The sequence below is a fragment of the Capricornis sumatraensis genome, chromosome 13 (genome assembly GCF_032405125.1).
Source record: "Capricornis sumatraensis isolate serow.1 chromosome 13, serow.2, whole genome shotgun sequence".
NCBI classification, from domain to species: domain Eukaryota; kingdom Metazoa; phylum Chordata; class Mammalia; order Artiodactyla; family Bovidae; genus Capricornis; species Capricornis sumatraensis.
In genome coordinates, this window is record NC_091081.1 from 19474861 (window position 1) to 19494278 (window position 19418).

The following is a 19418-nucleotide window of genomic DNA, read 5'->3' on the forward strand; positions in this document are numbered from 1 at the left end:
ACAGTCACTGACCACAAGACAGATATTTTTGAGAAGGGAATAACTGCAAGTCATAGACCCTCAGCTGATCCAGAGCTTGTCTGTATAAAGAAAATATTCTCACTAATAAATACTTTTTTCCAAAAAAAGGAGTGTACTAGATAGTCATATATGAACAAATCTTTTTCTAACAGCCAACTTTTCAGATGCGAAATTACTATTTCTTAGAATATTTATATTGTAGTCAAGTTTGGAGGGGGCTTGAAAGGGGTGTCCTCTACTCTCTTCCATTTGGTAATAGCACAGACATTTTATAACAGAGTGTCAGAATTTGGTCACAGAGAAAGAACCATTAAATAGCTTATAACCCAGTTCTCTGGGCTAGACATAGAAAAACTGGGTTTTTCTTAGGATATGAGATACTTCTTAGAAACAGGACAATCTGTCCTCTATAAGTGGTGATTAACTGGACTTCTCATTTTTTAAAACTGACTTTATCAGGCATTCCAAGTCTTTTTCATAAGAGATTGCTGCTCTAACTGCTGTTTCAATTCGAGGAATTAATGTTTAGTAGCCCATTAGGATTCATACAATAATAGCATTAATAATTACTCCTCCTTTATGTATCTCCTGCTTTCTTAAAAAAAAAAAAAAAACACTAAATCGGCTGTGGGAGAATTCAGGACATCTGAATCTGAAGAAAATGTGGTCACACATCTATCCACTCCTTGGTTATAAGGCAGCCTGGGGTGCCTGGTGACTAATTGCACACACTGGGACAAGGAAGAAGAAGTCAGCTCGTGGAGAGGAGGAAAGAAGAGTGGCCACCTTTAGCCCTAGAGGTGGTGATAAAGCTCACGAAATACTGCAGCTGAAAAGATCAGGGGTCAGCGCAGTTGGCAGCTCAGTGTGATGAAGAAGAGTTCACGGTTCTCCATAAATCCAGGGACAGGCAGGGTCGGAGGAGGGCAGAGCCATCTTGTCCGCCCTAGCAGCCTACACAGTGGGAGGAGAAGAGTTGGGCTTCAGAGCTGGAGAGAGAGCTGAAGCAGAGGGAACGAAGGTCCTGAGGGTTGAAGGATACAATGCAGATGAGAAAAACTGGTGCTTCTAGGACCCGTCCTGGAGCCAGCTTACAAGTCCAGTTTGGTGTGTGCCCTTCTGCTGCGAGACCCGGCCATGTCCCTTTGGACCCCAGGTAGGGCTGCCCCCTGTGCCTGGAGCAGCACGGGAGCTCAGTCTTAAGGTTTGCAAGCAGCAAAAAGTCACGGCATTCTAAGTGATGCAAAAGAAAGAATCAGAATGGGAGAGTTCACAACCTTGCTCTTTCTCTGTGGTATGCTGGGCCCCTGCTTCCTACTCTGTAAAATGGGGTTAATAGTACCCCAGAGGCATTGCTGCTGCTGCTGCTAAGTCGCTTCAGTCATGTCCGACTCTGTGCGACCCCAGAGACGGCAGCCCACCAGGCTCCTCCGTCCCTGGGATTCTCCAGGCAAGAACACTGGAGTGGGTTGCCATTTCCTTCTCCAATGCATGAAAGGGAAAAGTGAAAGTGAAGTCGCTCAGTCGTGTCTGACTCTTGGCGACCACATGGACTGCAGCCTACCAGGCTCCTCCACCCATGGGATTTTCCAGGCAAGAGTACTAGAGTGGGGTGCCATTGCCTTCTCTGACCCCAGAGGCATTAAGGAGGATTAAGTGTGTGGCAAAGCATTACCAGGTTCCTCCCCCAGTGCCTTGTAGGTGTGGGACAAAGTTAAGTCACTTTCTTCTTTACAGCTTCTGCACTTGTATGTGTAGAATGGTGTAGGATTTAGAATTACAAATGCTTTCTGAAATGGCAGCTTACCTCTCATTCAGCAAGAAGAGAATTGCTGAGAGGCATGTGCATAGTGCTTTATACATCTCAGGTCTTGAGGACTCACTAATTCTGGGCAGAGTCAACACCGATGTCCTGACAGGCCCTGAACGGTCAAGAGCAGGCACTGAGGCAACTTGGGCTGGAAGTGGGCCAGGCACTGCTCCCTGAGCTGGGGGGGCAGCCTGGAGGGAAGCGTCATGCCCACAGGCCTGAGAACAGAGTAGTCAGGTCTAGACATGTGCCCTTAAACCTGGGGTTGCAGTGCAGACCGCTGGTCTGTGGGCCATCTGTGGCTCACAGATATTTTTTCCCTTTCACTAGTATACTGTTTTTATTCTAGACCCCTGGAAAACCTAGCTCAAACCTTGAAAGCAAGCTTAGTATTTTTTTTTTTAAAGAGTATTTCTTTAAATGGCTTTAGCCAGGGCCTTCACTCTTGTTTGGCTAAATTCCCCCATCATTTTCAGTTGCCCTAAACCTGGCCATTCTATTTCTGTCTGGCCCTTGAATTTTCAATCCTTCTTCGGAGCCCAAAGCAGAGCAGGGCACAAGCCAGGGAGCTGGCCCTGGACCCAGAACCAACAACTGAATGTATTCTATCCCTCTGTCCAGGGGCTGCTGGGTGAAGTACAGGACTGTGTTGAATTTGGAGTGGGCTACAGTCCACGGGGTCGCAAAGAGTCAGATGGATACAGCTGAGCACAGCCACACAAACAGCCTTGTGGAAAGGGAGAAAGCAAGTGTTAGTCGCTCAGTCATGTCCAGCTCTTTGCTACCCCATGGACTGGAGCCTGCCAGGTTCTTCTGTCCATGGGGATTCTTGAGGCAAGAATACTGGAATGGGTTGCCATTTCCTTCTCCAGGGGATCTTCCTGATCCAGAGATCAAACCCAGGTCTCCTGCATTGCAGGTGGATTCTTAACTGTCCAATGGAAAGGGAGAGAGAACTGATGTATTTCAGTTTTGGAAAGAGATAAATTAAGCAAAGTGCTGAATGAGTGTTTTAATCTGATATGGGGTGAATTTGGAAGCTCTCATGGCTGGGAGGGTTCTTTGTGCAGAGCGAGGACAGATAGAAGGTGGGTGGACTCGGACCTTGCCCAGTGTACCGTCTTAAGGGGAGAATCTTCCCAGGACTGTCTTAGGCGGCATCCTGGTTCCATTTAGCGTAACAGGGCCCCAAATGCAGTAATTGTGGTAGACTCCAGGCCTGCAGTGTCTGTGAGTGCCGAGTCATACCGTGCTCTGCGTTCTGTGACCTCTCAGTGACACTGACCTCTTCCCTCCCCTGTGAATTTCCCTCCCGCTGAATTGCCCTGTCCGCTGTGTGCGTAGCTCCGTGTCCACTTTCCTTTGCGCTGTTCTTGCTTATCTCTGTTTAAACTCCTGCACCAGGTGGGGCAGTGAGGTGGGAGGTCGGCCTGAAAGCCAGGAACACTCTTCAGATGTCTCCCTGTAGCCAGACGTTATCAGATCTGATCTCCTGACCATGATGTGAGGAAGATAATTCTATTCATTAATTTTTTTCATGTAGACGGTAATTTTTAGAGCAGCTTTGGGTTCACAGCAAAATTGAGTGGAAAGTATGGCGTATTCCCATAGATCCCTGCCCTAGCACAACCCAATCCTCCCGCACAGTTAACATCCTGCACTGCAGTGGGATGTTTGTTTCCTTCGATTGTTGTTTTTAAAGATGAGAAACTGAGGGTCTGAGAGATCCGACCGTTAGACAACAGGGCTCCAGCTCCCCCAGCTGAAGCCCGCCTGCCTTGCTCCCTGTGACGGCATCCACAGCACAGGGTCTCCCGGGGGCTCAGCGCTCCTTCTGGTCCTCAGCCTTCTTCCCACGGGAATGTAGGGAGCCGGGTTGCACCAGATGAGAGGCAGGGCCAGCTAGATTGTTGTCTCATGTTCACGAATCTAGACGTTGTTTTCCAGTGGGTGAGCAGGGTTTGGCCAAGCTGTGACTTGATTTCTTGAAGTTTACTTTTTATCTTGTTTCCCTGCTGCCATGTCCCTGTTCCACCAAAGATTAAAGAAGACTGAGAGAGTGATCCTAAAAACGTTTTCAGTTGAGATTTTTATCTGGATGTTTCAGAAGTTACTTTCATGTGACAAGAAATGTCAAAGTTTGGTGGAAATTACTGACAGGCTTTTAAAATCAGTTTGTTCAAAGCATCGATTGTAAATGTAAATTTAAGAGCGAAGGCCATCAATTTCTACCTTATCAGGGCGGTAGATTCAACACCCTCCCCCTTTCTCCGCTAGTCCTCAGCTGAACCAAGTGAAGCCCTCCATGTCCTTTGGAATAGCTGGAATGTGAGTGTCTCTGAACTGGTTGTTGTTGTTCAGTCGCTCAGTCGTATCCAAGTCTTTGCAACCCCATGGACTGCAGCACGCCAGGCCTCCCTGTCCCTCACCATCTCCCCGAGTTTGCCCAAGTTCATGTCCATTGCATCAGTGATGCCGTTCAGCCATCTCATCCTCTGACACCCTCTTCTCCTTCGGCCCTCAATTGTTCCCAGCATCAGGGACTTTTCCAATAAGTCAGCTGTTCATATCAGGGGACCAGAATCCTGGAGCTTCAGCTTCAGCATCAGTCCTTCCAAAGAGTGCTCAGGGTTGACTTCCTTTAAGGTTGACTGGTTTGATCTCCTTGCTGTCTACTGGACTGGTACGTTTATTTGTTTACACTTAATGGGTGTGGAAAGTGGACTCAGATTAATTGCCTCACTTGGAGTCACACCAATGATGGCAGAGCTCAGATATGAACCCATTTTTTAAGATGCTTGTACCTGTGACTTGCTCTTATACATTCCTCCGCAGTAAACAAGAGGATTTTTCTATGAGGACATACCACTGGGCAGTAAGTAAACAGTCTCAGCAGGAAAAGAACCTCATGGAGGAGAGGAAGATAATTCATCAACATTGAGCATTCAGCAGCATTGTTTGCAGTTCTGTAATCCCATGGGCGGAGGAGCCTGGTAGGCTGCAGTCCATGGGGTCGCTAAGAGTCAGACACGACTGAGCGACTTCACTTTCATTTTTCCCTTTCATGCATTGGAGAAGGAAATGGCAACCCACTCCAGTGTTCTTGCCTGGAGAATCCCAGGGACGGAGGAGCCTGGTGGGCTGCCGTCTCTGGGGTCGCACAGAGTCGGACACGACTGAAGTGACTTAGCAGCAGCAGCTCTACAAGCTTGACATAATTCCCCTGGTCACCATGCAAATAACTGATCACCCCCCCCCCACCCCCCCCCCCCCCGCCCCTGCCGTCTGCTTCCCAGTCTCTCTCTCTCTCCTTGCCTTCCACCTCCCTCAGGGTTTCACCCCAGGTGACCAACCACTGGAATCCTTTAACGGGATGGCTCTTCCTCTTTATTTCACAGATTCCTGGAGAAACCGATATTAGAGCTCCATACAGGGCACTTTGACCACACTGTTTTCTTTTTCTTTTCTAACTTTAACGCATAGAAAATCCCATGGGATGAGGAACCCATTTTGAGAAATGGGTCACAGCAGCTTTTGAAATACAGGCAGATAAGCAATTAGTGTCTGATTTTCCCTTCAGGAAAAAAAGATAAGGAAAGTTCATATATATTACAGTAGTAACTCAGTGAGGTTCTATGCCAGTGGTACATTGTATAAATGGTCATGTTTGGCTAAACAACAGTCTTCTATAGGAAAGCTTTATGCTGTCTTTGAGTCGTTAGTAGTACATGGCACAGATTTCCATTCAGACCTGGAGTGGAAACAAATCATCGTAACAATTTTTTTTTTTTTCTGTTCTTGTATTAGGCATCTTTGGATTTATAAAGTATCTTTGAAACAGGAATAAAGAGTTTACCAAATACAGTGCATTTAATGGGAAGACCAAATCGAACTGAGATGTAATCTCAAGGTGTTTCTGTACCTAGTGTTCATGTACCCCATCTTTTCAGAGGCTCATTGGTTTCTATTTGTGTGACGTGAGTTTAATTGGGCTCAATATAGACTTAAATTCAGTAGGTATGCGATTATTCACCCTGTGCGCAGGGTGCCACCACACAGGTCATGCTCATGTAATCCTTACATGCATCCTGTGAGGAATTATCCCAGATTTTCCCATAAAGAAAGCCTGACTCATCCATGATTGTGTGAGTAATTGGTAGTCATTGTAGATCAAGTCATTTTCCCTTCAAACCTAGTATACTTTTCAACAAAATTAATTTATAAGGAGGAAAATCTCTAAAACACCATCGTATACGCATTCTGTTGATGGTTAGAAGATCAACAATCTGGTTCATCATAGGAAGGGTCTGTTGCTGACTCATCAAAGGAAGTTTATACAGTGTATGATTAATGCCACTGGCTTTGAAGTCAGGCCAACACAGGGATGAACCCTGGCTCCACAGCTGTGGAGAAATGGCATGATCTGAGCAAACATGTTTGTGTTGTAACTTCTCAAAGTCTCAATTTTTTCGTCTAGCAAACAGTGACAATACAACGTCATTCAAAGAGTGGTAACGAGAATTGAATACAATACTGAACATAGAGCATTTAGTGGAGTACCCCGCAGACAGTACAGATTTTTTGGTAGCTGTTTTTACTAACAGTAGTGGTGAGTTAGGAAGATACTTTACTGATAAAGAGTGATTGAAGATAGTGCTTTGTTATTTGGGGGGACATAGGAAGACTTTCTTATTAATAAAATCGTACTGATCTCACTGAAGATTTTTAGTGATAAACAGCCTGTATATAGTATGTATGACTTTAGTGATGCTTTTTAAGATATTTTAAAATACGGAGCCAGATTAGAATATTTCCCCATTATGTTCATATTTTAGTTACTGTTGCTAATGGATTGGGGATAGTGGCATGAATAAATTCTGGACAGGTGAGGAGTCCTCAACCCTTTTAAAAAAATGTATACAAAAATAGGTGCAGTGTATTCTTGGAGTCATTAAAAACATCTGTACAACTATTCTATAATAGTTATACAACTGTTTTGATAAGCTCTTAGAGAATAATTTCTTTCCTTGACTATTATTCATTTTCTACTATAGTTAATATCTAGCATAATAGGTCAGAGCTTAGTTTCTAAGCCAGGAAAAATTGATTGATTTTCATTATATGTAAGTAAACTAATTTTGTTAAAATTAATAAAATTTGAAAATGAAAAATGTACACAGCTAATTTATGGCAGAGAGTTTTGGACTTTAAAAACATTCCTAGTACAAGACATCTAGGTTGGGAATATATAGAATTAGCTTCTTTTTTTCATTTCCTATATTTATTTAAAAATACTTCTCCGTATAGTCTTGGTCAAGATACATCAGTGTTTAAAGTAATAACTTTGGATGTCTGTACACTAAGTACAGAGAACTTTTTGCAAGAAAAGGGGGAATTTTAAGTATACAATCCTTACAGATTTTATGCATTATGAGGATGAAATAGATAAATGAATGATTTATCTACTTAGACTTATCTATTAAGAATGATTCACCCTTTTATGATAAACTATCTGTTGCTGGGAACTGACTTTTGAAAATGATATGTATTAATGTATGAAATAAGATTAAATGGATTTAAAAAGTCTCCATTTGTAGACATAAAGGGATGATGTGTATTTGTATGTTATGTGTGTGTTCCAGCTTATTCATACCATTGTCCCCCTTTTAATTATCATCATCCTTTTAACTAAGCAGTGAGTTTTAGTGTTTTAACCTTTAGATCTTCGATGTATGGTCTATCTTGCAGCAAAAACGTCTGAAATTCAAATTATAATCCCATTTTTATTTCTTTTCTCAGATGATGAAACATGCTTGGAAAAATTATAAACGTTATGCCTGGGGTAAAAATGAACTGAAGCCTGTATCAAAAGGAGGCCATTCAAGCAGTTTGTTTGGTGAGTAGTATGTGCTTTGGCTCATTCCTGGCAGTAACTTCCCTCCAATCGACTGCACTTGTGGGTGGTGGAGAAAGTCTGTGTGACCCTCCAGATTGTGTTGCTAGGAGACTTGTACACCTGATGGAGTTGTCTGCAGGGGTTGTGCGTAGTGTGTCCTTCAGACAGCACTGACTGCACTTTGGAACCACCTGCGTTCCTTAAAAAATACTGATGCCTGGGGCACACTTCCAAAGATCCTTATTTAATGGGCATGGGCACAGTATCCTGATTTTTAGCTCCCATGTGGTACATAGCAGAGGAGTATTTGTTGGCTGCATTAACTGCTTCCTGTCAGATAAAAGCTTTGTCTTTATCAATAAGCTGGCCAAGGCAGCCAGCCGTGGTGACCTTCACTGTGTCTCAGTGACTCTCAGCTTTGGCTCTGAATTTCTCTTGTTTGTGAGAGAAAGGGAGGATGGAGTCATCTGTTATATGAACTTCCATTCATCCACTTTGGCATCATTTTATTGCTTTGGGTCCTCACAGCCTGCTTCTGTGATTAATACCTTCTCCACGTATTAATAACATTCACCTTGTGGAGGTGCAGAAGCTAAGTAACAGAAGTGTTAGATGGATTCCTTGGGTCACAGAGCTCCCCAGCGCCCTTCTCCCTGAACTCCATTCCTCTTCAGTTCTCACAGTTTCGTCTGTAAGTAACAGGTTGAAAGGCGGGGGGAGGATGTGAATCTTGGTCTGATACTTCTGAAATCACCATGGAAAAGGTGATGTTCTATCTTTTAACTGAAGCTGTTATATAGTGTGTGCTAAGTCACTTCAGTTGTGTCTGACTCTTTGCCACCCTTGTGGACTTGTAGCCCGCCAGGCTTCTCTGTCTATGGGATTCTCCAGGCAAGAATACTGGAGTGGGTTGCCACGCCCTCCTCCAGGGGATCTTTCTGACCCAGGGATCAGACCTGCATCTCTCACATCTCCTGCACTGGCAGGCAGGTTCTTTACCACTAGCGCCACCTGGGAAGCCCCCTGTTAAATAGATCACATTCTGTAACAAATAACAGTATCAGCTGACCCTAGGTGCCACAGTGCCACTTGTGCATCTTCTCATTTAATCCCTGTTATTACGTGCATTTTATAGATGAGAAATATGAAACTGAGAGAACAGCTTGCCCAGTGCTAGCCACCTACTAACTGGCTGAACTGGTACTTGAACCCACATGTGACTGGCTAAGGTCAGAGTGTGCTCCTAATCACCCCACTATACTTTTCCATTTATTTAGGACTTTGCATTTGTTTGGCTCCCTTTCCAGCACTGTTATTAATAAACACAAATCTTTGCAAAGTTTATGACCTAGTGCAGAAGACGTATGTACAGATAGTGAATTACCAAAGGACTGGGTGGATTCTTTGAATTGTGGTGTTGGAGAAGACTCTTCAGAGTCCCTTGGACTACAAGGAGATCCATCCAGACCATTCTAAAGGAAATCAGTCCTGAATATTCATTGGAAGGACTGATGCTGAAGCTGAAACTCCAATACTTTGGCCACCTGAGGCAAAGAATTGACTCATTTTGAAAAAACTCTGATGCTAGGAAAGATTGAAGACAGGGGAGAAGGGGACGACAGAGGATGAGATGGTTGGATGGCATCACTGACTCAATGGACACAAGTTTGAGTAAACTCCAGGAGTTAGTGATGGACAGGGAGGCCTGGCATGCTGCAGTCCATGGAGTTGCAAAGATTCAGACACGACTGAGCAACTGAACTGGACTGGGTAGATTCAGTAGATAATCATTGGAAGTTGTGAAAAACAGTAGACTCTCTGGTAGGGAGAAGGACATTCCAGGAACAGTTAGGGAGCACTGGATGAGTAGGGGGAAAGGCTGGTTGGTTCATCACAGCAACTCCCTTTAAACGTGAAAAGAATCAAACCTGGAGTGGTAGCAGTACATGTGGTTTCAGATAATTCTAAAGTATGTTTTGAGGACGTGGTGGCCAGTTAACATGGGTGATGGTAAATAAAGAGAGAAACCCAGACACTTTATGCAGACTCAGAGTTCTTAATTTTTTTTATTGCTTACTATAACTTAAAAAAAAATAATTCCAGTTTTGCTTTTATCTCTATGAAAGTTGTTCATACCATTAAGAAGTCTTTTAGTTGTAAATTTGCCATAATCTTTATCGAAGAGATTCCGTAGTTCTGTGTTAATACAGTGATGATTTTTAAATTTATTGTTAAGCCTTAAAAACATTCCGAGTCTTTCAGCATGGAATGCGGAGGTGAATAAGACATGACTTCTCTATTTTGAGGAACTTCACAGACTGAAAGGAGATGCATATATGTAGGAACAGTGGGAGATAGAAAGTGATGAGTGAAAGAGCAATGTAAAGTCTTCCTGCTGAGGGAGTTGAGAGGAAACAAATGAGAGTCAGGCCTGGTTAGGACATGGGAGGAGAGGTTCGGATCAGTCAGAGCTGCAGAGAGGGGGTTGAATTCCATTTTTGAGTAATGGTTTCTTAGAGCTATCACTAAACAATTTTAGATCTAATTATAATTAAAACAGTTTTGTGCAGGTGCACTTTGATGTAATTACATTAAAATTAATATGTGTATTGCTCCTTGGTTTCAGGTCTTTTTTTTTTTTTTTTTTGCTAGAGAATGTGATCACAAATGAAATTTCTAAGAGATTTATTTTCTGCAACTCAGAAAAGACTTTAAAGATTAGTGTACCAGTCTATAGCCTGTGATAATTTTTAGTTTGGTTTGATACAACTTTTAAATTATCTTTCACTGAAAGAACTTTAGACTGTGTTCAGTATTCTTGTTTACTAATAAATTCAGTATTACTCACTTCCTGTCCAAGGTATGCTCAGTGTGGATGTATGGATCTGTCAAAGGTGTTTTATTGAGTAAATATTTTTCTGATATTTTCAGGTAATATCCAAGGAGCAACAATAGTAGATGCCCTGGATACACTTTTTATTATGAATATGAAAGATGAATTTGAAGAGGCTCAAGCATGGGTTGAAGAAAATCTAAATTTTAATGTGGTAAGTTAAACAAAAGCTGCCTATTCAGTTCTTAAATCTCAGTTAACATGGATAAATTCTCCTGTGGGGCAAATTATTGTGTTGTATCCTAGCAGAAACAAATAATGCAATTTTAAATAGTATCATACTATATTCTTAACTTTCCCTCCCTTCCTTACTACACAAATACATCTTTTTTTTTTTTGGCAAATTAAGAGTAAGAATGAAGAAATTAATATTTATTAAGACCTACACGTGCCAAGTATTCTTGTTCAAGTCCCACAGTAACCCCAAGAAATGAGTATTATTTTCACACCTTCACAGATTAGAAATAAGAGTCTCAGGGCTTCTCTAGAGCACACAGATAGTTGTACATCAGAGCTGTGAGCCCCACAAAAGCCTTGTGCTTCTGCGCTGCACCATGGTGCAATATTGCGACTTTGTTAGATGAACCTTTGATAGCTAGAACCCAGGGTGTTATATGGTAAGCTGCAGTTCAATGAAAGACCGCAAGAGAAATTGAAATAGAGAGGTTTATTACTTAACAGGTCCTGAAAAGGTACATGACTCACCTCCAGGGGCCATACAGGGAGATCAAGGCAGAGTATGGACAGAGAGACAGGACCTGGGGCACATACCTTTATGACGGTAGATCGAGTGCTTCAGGGTTCCGAAGGTAAGGCCGAATTGGTCAATTCAAACCAACTTAGTAGGCTCCAGTAAGGTCTTTTCTGAAGGGCACACAGAGGGCGGGCCCTGGGGGTGGGGGAAACATGATCACAAGAGGGAGTCCTACCAGGAACTGACATTTACTTGTGACCCTGGGGCTGTTATCAAGGGCACACTCTTGCCTGAGGGACTGCTGCTGCTGCTAAGTCACTTCAGTCGTGTCTGACTCTGTGCAACCCCATAGACGGCAGCCCACCAGGCTCCCCCATCCCTGGGATTCTCCTGAGGGGCCAGTGTTCATTTAAAGCCCCTGCCAGCCACTTGGCCGAACAAAATGGATGCCGAGTCAGTAATACCGGGAAGTAGCTTATCTGACCGCACCATATGTATCCAGCAGCAGCTGCATCCACTTTCCCATAAATAAGGCTTTAAACTTTGTTGATTGTAGACCCGTTTTTTTGGCTGTGTCACGGGGCTTGCAGGATCTTAGTACCCAGACCAGGGATCTAACCTGTGCCCACTGCCGTGGATGCATGGAGTCCTAGTCACTGGATGGCCAGGGAATTCAGTTTCTATATGAAATATTTTTAAAATTTTGTACACATACTATCATTTTTAATAAATCTCAGTACCCACTGTACATCAAGGAAAAGGTTCATAATTATGGGTAGTGAACATTTCATGATAGTTTGGGACTACATCTTGTCAGAGCAAATTTTATTCCACAGTCCCTCCTTTACCCTCATAATGAGATTAACAAAGAACTTGTTTTCAGAACAGGAAAAGTTGGCCCTGGTGATTTTTAGTCATTCACTTACGTTTGCATCATCGGTATTTTTTTAAGTTGAGTTACATACACATACCCACACACATACTTTTTTCCAGATTCTTTTCCATTATAGTTTATTACAAAATACTAAAGAGAGTTCCCTGAGCTATACAGTAAGTCCTTGTTGTTTTTCTTATATACAGTAGTATGTGTCTCTTAATCCCAAATTCCTAGTTTATCCCTCTCCCTTTCTCCTTTGATAACTAGAAGTTTGTTTTCTATGTCTGTGAGTCTGTTTCTGATTTATAAGTTCATTTCTATCATTTTTTTAGATTCCACATATAAATGATATCATGTGGTATTTGACTTATTTCACTGTATTATGTTTAATCTGAGATTACTTTGCAGAAATTCTTATAAGCCTCTTTCTATCTGCTAAGCATTTGCTAATATCTGTAAATCCCCATAACCAGGCACGAGTACCATGCTGTATGTTGAGAATGGACAGAGAAAGAGTGTCTCCCTGCTGACCCCTCTGCATTGTGGAGCTCTTCTCACCAGCACCATCCAGAGTATTAAAGGCAGTGTAACACTGAGTCCTTTTCCTGCCTCTTTGAATTAAAAACATATTCCTGTTCCTCTAATTAATTGCCATAAATAACCCACTTTGGAAATCACTGAGTTAAAGAATCAGATGAGTCTGTGTTTAGTCTGCCTATAACTGAATTTAGAGTATAAAAGATACAGTATTCCAACATAAAGGGACCTTGGAAATTGACATGTTCTGTCTTTTTACTTTAAATATGAAAAAACAAGCTCAAGGATTGAGTGATTTTGTAAGATTCTATGGCTTTTTGGTTGGATATGACCTGTGGTAGCTCAGATATAACCAATAGCTCAGATATAACCAATATAGGCTTTTTGGTTGGATATGATCTGTGGTAGCTCAGATATAACCAATAGCTCAGATATAACCAATATAGGCTTTTTGGTTGGATATGACCTGTGGTAGCTCAGATATAACCAATAGACCTGAGTGTGAAAAATTAAGGCAATGAACCAAAAGGTTTCTTTCTGAGGATTTTTCCAGTAGTCCTATATGAATGTGAGAGTTGGACCACAAAGAAGGCTGAGCACCAAAGAATTGATGCTTTTAAACTGTGGTGCTAGGGAAGACTCTTGAAAGTCCCTTGGACAGCAAGGAGATCAAATCAATGAATTCTAAAGGAGATCAACCCTGAATAATCATTGGAAGGACTGATGTTAAAGCTCCAGTACTTTGCCCACCTGATGCTAAGAGCTGACTCATTGGAAAAGACCCTGATGCTGGGAAAGATTGAAAGCAGGAGGAGAAGGGGACGACAGAGGATGAGATGGTTCTATGGCATCACCGACTCAATGGACATGAGTTGGAGCAAACTCCAGGAGATGGTGAAGGACAGGGTGCTTCAGTTCATGGGGCTGCAAAGAGTTGGATACAACTTAGCAGCTGAACAACAACAGCAGTTCTTTCTTAATAGTATTTTTGTCCTGCCACGTTATTTTTGCATAAACTCAGCTACCTACTGGTAAAGAACTATGGACTGTCTTCAACTATATGGAGGAGAGAATGGAGAATGTATTCCCTCCCCATCCTCTCTTCCGGAAAAGGAGGAGAATGAGACCTCGATTCTTCCAGGAGAGTAGACCTTAGTGACATAGGCTAAAGAGTGTCCAGGTTCCTTGTTTGGCACTTATGCCTTTGCTGCCCAAAAGTTTCCCCGAACACTGCAGCAGTTCTTTGCTTTTCCTGTCCAGTGGTAGTCTGAGAGACTCTGGAATCATTTATTTAAAAGGATGAAGCACAAAAGCCTCACACAGTAATAGTCAAGGTAACAGAAGGCAGTTGGCTGGCCTCAGACCATGACCAGGTGACATGAATGTGCTCCATGGACCGTAGAAGCCTGTGAGGAGGCAAAGGGAATCTAATAGGGGATATCAGGCTATTTAGAACTTACGAAGAGCAAATTCTTTGACTTCCTTGCTTGTCAGATAAAGGAATTAGACTATCAGTTGAATGATGCCTAAGATACTGTGCTTTGTTTCTTTAAAATTGTACTTTTGTATTTCTGTAAGATTTTCTTCAATGACTTCACATACTTTTATATAAAATATAATTTAGAAATGTTATTGATAATCTTGGGCTATACCCTTCAAAATATACTTTAAAAACCATAGTCACAGGTCTCAAATTTCACTTTATTTTACTGTTCCTAATGTGAGAGGTCTTGAAACGTATTTTTTGCAGTTCTCTCTTCGAGTATTCAATCTATGGCGTTGCAAAGAGTTGGATACAACTGGGCAACTGAACAACAACTTTGGGTATTGCTATATTTTTCTTTAAAAATATAAAAGTTTATCAGTAACATCCAAATGATAATACTTCCCATATTAAAACTAATAACACATATAAATTCAGGACAACTATATTGATTTAAAGTGCTCCAGCTACAGTCTTCTAGTTGGTTTTATTATGTCCCATAAAAGAATCTTTCCTGTATTCAGTCGTTCTACCCAGAGATTCTGGCAATTGTGTCAACAATTATAGTTTTCTTTCTGAAAAGGCTGAAAACATTGTTCCATTTATGTAAAGGAAGAAGAAATTGGAAAAGTTAGACAGAAAACTTATTTTTATGGATAACATATAGTATCATTCCAGCATGGATAAATTATTGCTTGTTTTCAAATTAACACTTTTTCCTGATAAGGTATTTTAATTGACAGTATAAAGGTAATGCAAAAAAAAAAGTTAATGCATCCAAATTTATTGCAAGGGAAAAATAAGAATGAAACTGAAATAAAACCACTGTTGTTGAGAGTTGTTTTATCTTGTGGTGCTCCTGAGTATAAACAAATCTTACAGTCAAAAATAAATTTGTTTATATGTGAAATATTCAATTTGTATCACTTACAGGTATAAAGTACATGTTTTTTATTGGTTTATACTGTCATTAACCAAAACTCATTTTCTTTTAATTAAGGCATAGCAAGTTGATGAATCTGCATACTTGGTAGTACAAAGTTCAAATGGCTGTAACAACTGACTTAAATCACTGAGATAATCTATAGGATCGAGGGCTTCAGGTAGAGCTTTGTATTTATTCCAGTTGTCTAAAGGCACAAAGGTCTGGGAAGAAAACTATAAGGGTAGACTCTGGTGGCTGAGTTTTCTGGTTTTAATTCAAAGTAATCCTAAGGAAAGGAATCTGAAGCAGATCCTCGGCTACTCATTACTCATTCATTAATTCATGCATGTATTAATTATATACTAATTACCTTTTTAAAAACCTTTTAGTTTGTGTTGGACAATAGCTCATTAACAATGTTGTGATATTTTCAGGTGAACCCCCAAAGGCATTCAGCCTTATATATACATGTATACATTTTTCCTGAAACTCCCCTCCCATCCACGCTGCCACGTAACATTGAACAGAGTTCCATGTGCTATACAGTAGGTTCTTTTTAGTTATCCATTTTAAATATAGCTATAGTAATTATCTTTTAATTGTCAAGTTCTTACCCTAATGAAGCTTATAGTCTAGCAGGAATAATAGTCAAATTACCTAGCTCAGGCCAGGTTTTTTAGGAAATGAAGAAAGGACAAAGGAAATTACTATTTAAAGAGTACTGAGACATACAGAGTATTAATGCTAGGTGATTTTTTTCATAGATTACCTGATTTAATCTTTGTGACACATTACAGGGGGTAAGTGGTGTTCCCCCTATTTTTATAGAAGAGGTAACTAATTAATCTGCTGCAAATCATGCATTAGATAAGACCTGTGCTTTTTAATACGATCTGCCTAACTCAGTACCCTGTTTTTAGTGGAAAGGAACTGCCAAGAGTTGAGAAACATAGGCAGCCAAAGAATTTGAGTCCCTCAAAAGTAGGCATGTAATCTTGATATCTCAGTACTCATTAGGATGTATCATTCCATAGGTATTCACTAAAGATTAATGAAATGATGAGATGTTGTTACCTTGTCCTACTTGCTGACAAACTGTGCTAGACTCAGCTAGGAGAGAGTCTGACGTGGAACATGGGTAGAACATGGAATATGACACTGTGCTGTGTCATATTTTTAAATAGTTAGAAATGATCCGCAGTTCAGGTGCAAGTGATGTGCTTGTTTTTCCCTAACTTACTTCCAGAACAGGTTTTTGGTGGCTCCTGATACGGAAAGATCATTAACCTAAGAACAAATGATCAGGAGTTTCATATTTAGGCCTTTGCAAACTCAGTTCTGAACTTCCTCCTCTCTGCTGCTGCTAAGTCGCTTCAGTCGTGTCTGACTCTGTGCGACCCTATAGACGGCAGCTCACCAGGCTCTCCCGTCCCTGGGATTCACCAGGCAAGATCACTGGAGTGGGTTGCCATTGCCTTCTCCAATGCATGAAAGGGAAAAGTGAAAGTGAAGTCGCTCAGTCGTGTCTGACTCTTAGCGACCCCATGAACTGCAGCCTACCAGGCTCCTAGTCCATGGGATTTTCCAGGCAAGAGTACTGGAGTGGGGTGCCATTGCCTTCTCCTTCCTCCTCTCTACTGTGACTTGAAAGAAGTATTGATCACCTAGATCCTTCCGTGAGGAATATTGAAAACTGACTTCCATAATGAATTTTATGTCATAGACATTTTCTCCATATAACAATTTCTTATATAAACCCTCAGTAAAAATCGAAACTATATTAAAATTATTATTAAAAAGGCTTTTCCTGCATTGAGGTAAAGTGATATCTCTGTATGAGAGGATGAGCTTTGAGAATGACAAAGCTAATGATTAGCTTGTTCCAGACTCTAACTAGCAACACAGTGAGACTGATCTTTGGCAAACACTTGAATTGTGCTTTTTAATTGTAATGAACACCATATGTTTTAGATAACAGAGGTATTGGTAGCAACAGTGACTGTATTTTTTAAAGATCCAGATTATTCTCTTACACAATTGGAATGCCATCCTACTTTTTAGAAAATAAGCTGTATGGTTCTCTATCTGAAGGTTGTAAATTGACCTCAAGAAGCAAATTGGGATCTCTTCAAGTGCCTGAATGAGCCCTTGGCTTAGGTCCAGAGCTCCGTACCATGGAGTATAGGAGAAGTGACCTTTGCCTTAGTATTGCTTTTATAAAAGCTCTGTTTTCGAGAAGCCTTTACAGGCGATGGTGTAGATAACTGAGTTAATTATCCTGTCAAATGGAGCTGTTCAGTGTTTTCTCTCTGAATGCTAATCACTGTCTGCCAGAGGAGATGATTTTGGTTTTGGCTATAAGGATACTGAGCTATGATCCCTCTGACAGTAATCAGTGATAGAGTGGACTGCTACTTTAGGGCCTTTCTGGACCTGCTTGGTAAAACTAACCTATTAACAGAGAGAAGAAGGTGATTTGCCTATCTTTGTTGCCTGAAGAATTTGTACTTTGTTCATCTTAAGAGGTCTATCATGTTACTTAAACATGAAGTTAAAAGCTGCTTGGACACATATTATACTAAGCTATACTGTTTAATATTGTAATTTAATCTATTAAGAGGAAATGTAATCTTTAAGATGTTACTACAACACACACTTTGAAGTACCACATACAAGTGAATGTGTATGCTAAGCCTAAACATAGACAAAGCTTATGGGTAGCTACCTGTCTTGAAAAGTCTAATGCTGTTTCCACTGTAAGTGGATAAAGCATAGTTGATAAGATGAACATAAATATAAGATAAAGCATAGTTGTTCAGTTGCTCAGCCTGTCCCACTCTTTGCGACCCCATGGACTGCATCATGCCAGGCTTCTCTGTCCTTCACTATCTTTGTGAGTTTGTTCAAACTCATGCCCATTGAGTCAGTGATGCCATCCAACCATCTTATCCTCTGTTGCCCCCTTCTCCTCCTCTCCTCAATATTTTCCAGCATCAGCGACTTTTCCAGTGAGTTAGCTCTTCGCATCAGGTGGCCAAAGTACTGGAGCTTCAGCTTCAGCTTCAGCATCTGTCCTTCCAATGAATATTCAGGGTTGATTTCCTTTAGGATTGACTGATTTAATCTCCTTGCTGTCCAGAGGACTCTCAAGAGTCTTCTCTAACACCACAGTTCAAAAGCATCAATTCCTCGGCGCTCAGCCTTCTTGGGCTCTGAGAGCCTTCTCAGCTCACACATCCATACATGACTACTGGAAAAAACACGGTTTTGATTATATGGAAAGTGAAAGTGAAGTCACTCAGTCGTGTCCAACTCTTTGCGATCCCATGGACTGTAGTCTACCAGGCTTCTCTGTCCATGGGATTTTCCAGGCAAGAGTACTGGAGTGGGTTGCCATTTCCTTCTCCAGGGGGTCTTCCTGACCCAGGGATCAAACCCAGGTCTTCTGCATTGCAGGCAGACGCTTTACCCTCTGAGCCACCAGGGAAGCCCACGATTATATGGAAATGTGTCAGCAAAATGACGTCTCTGCTTTTTAATACGCTGTCTAGGTTAGCACATGTTAGTAGTGGAGCAGTTGTTATTAAACAGAGTTATGGCATTGGTTTGTAGTGGGGCAGCTGTTATTAATTAATACTTGCTTGTTCCTTGCTTATAGTTCATTGAGTAGAAAACTGACAGGAAGTTTAGAGGAATAGCTAGAAGTATTCTCTGATTTTAAGGCTCAGAGAATTAGTCAAAAAAATAAAAACTAATAATTGGAATAGAGAATAGGATTAAGATATTTAAAATTAAGATATTTCTGGAAATAAAAATTCTTTTCTAAGAAGTCTTTCAGTTTAAAGCAATCCAGTCTGTCCTGCTGTATGGAACATAAGTTAAGAATTAAGGAGAATTCCTTAAACTTGATGCAGGTTTGATTCTAAATAATTATCTTAAAGCCTGAAGGTGCAAAGGAGCAATGTATCTGTCAAGGAAGGTTTGTGCCTCTATAATTCCTCAATCAAAATCCATGGCTGAATCTGTTCTACAACCTTAATTTGCTATTCAAATGGGCAAGCCTGTTATTTTATTTACTAAAATCTATCATCTTCAGTTCAGTTCAGTCACTCAGTCGTGTCCGACTCTTTGCGACCCCATGAATTGCAGCATGCCAGGCCTCCCTGTCCATCACCAACTCCTGGAATTCACTCAGACTCATGTCCATCGAGCCAGTGATGCCATCCAGCCATCTCATCCTCGGTTGTCCCCTTCTCCTCCTGCCCCCAATCCCTCCCAGCAT

At 41.3% G+C, this 19418-nt stretch overlaps 1 protein-coding gene across 1 annotated transcript in view; it reads left to right on the forward strand.

Annotated features, from left to right (window-relative positions):
• MAN1A1 (mannosidase alpha class 1A member 1) overlaps nt 1-19418 on the forward strand; it is a 171288-nt gene that overhangs the window by 36414 nt on the left and 115456 nt on the right. The window contains exons 2-3 of the mRNA XM_068984879.1: nt 7631-7727; nt 10659-10774. Of these exons, the coding sequence (XP_068840980.1) occupies nt 7631-7727; nt 10659-10774 (213 nt within the window). The remainder of the gene's footprint in view (nt 1-7630; nt 7728-10658; nt 10775-19418) is intronic.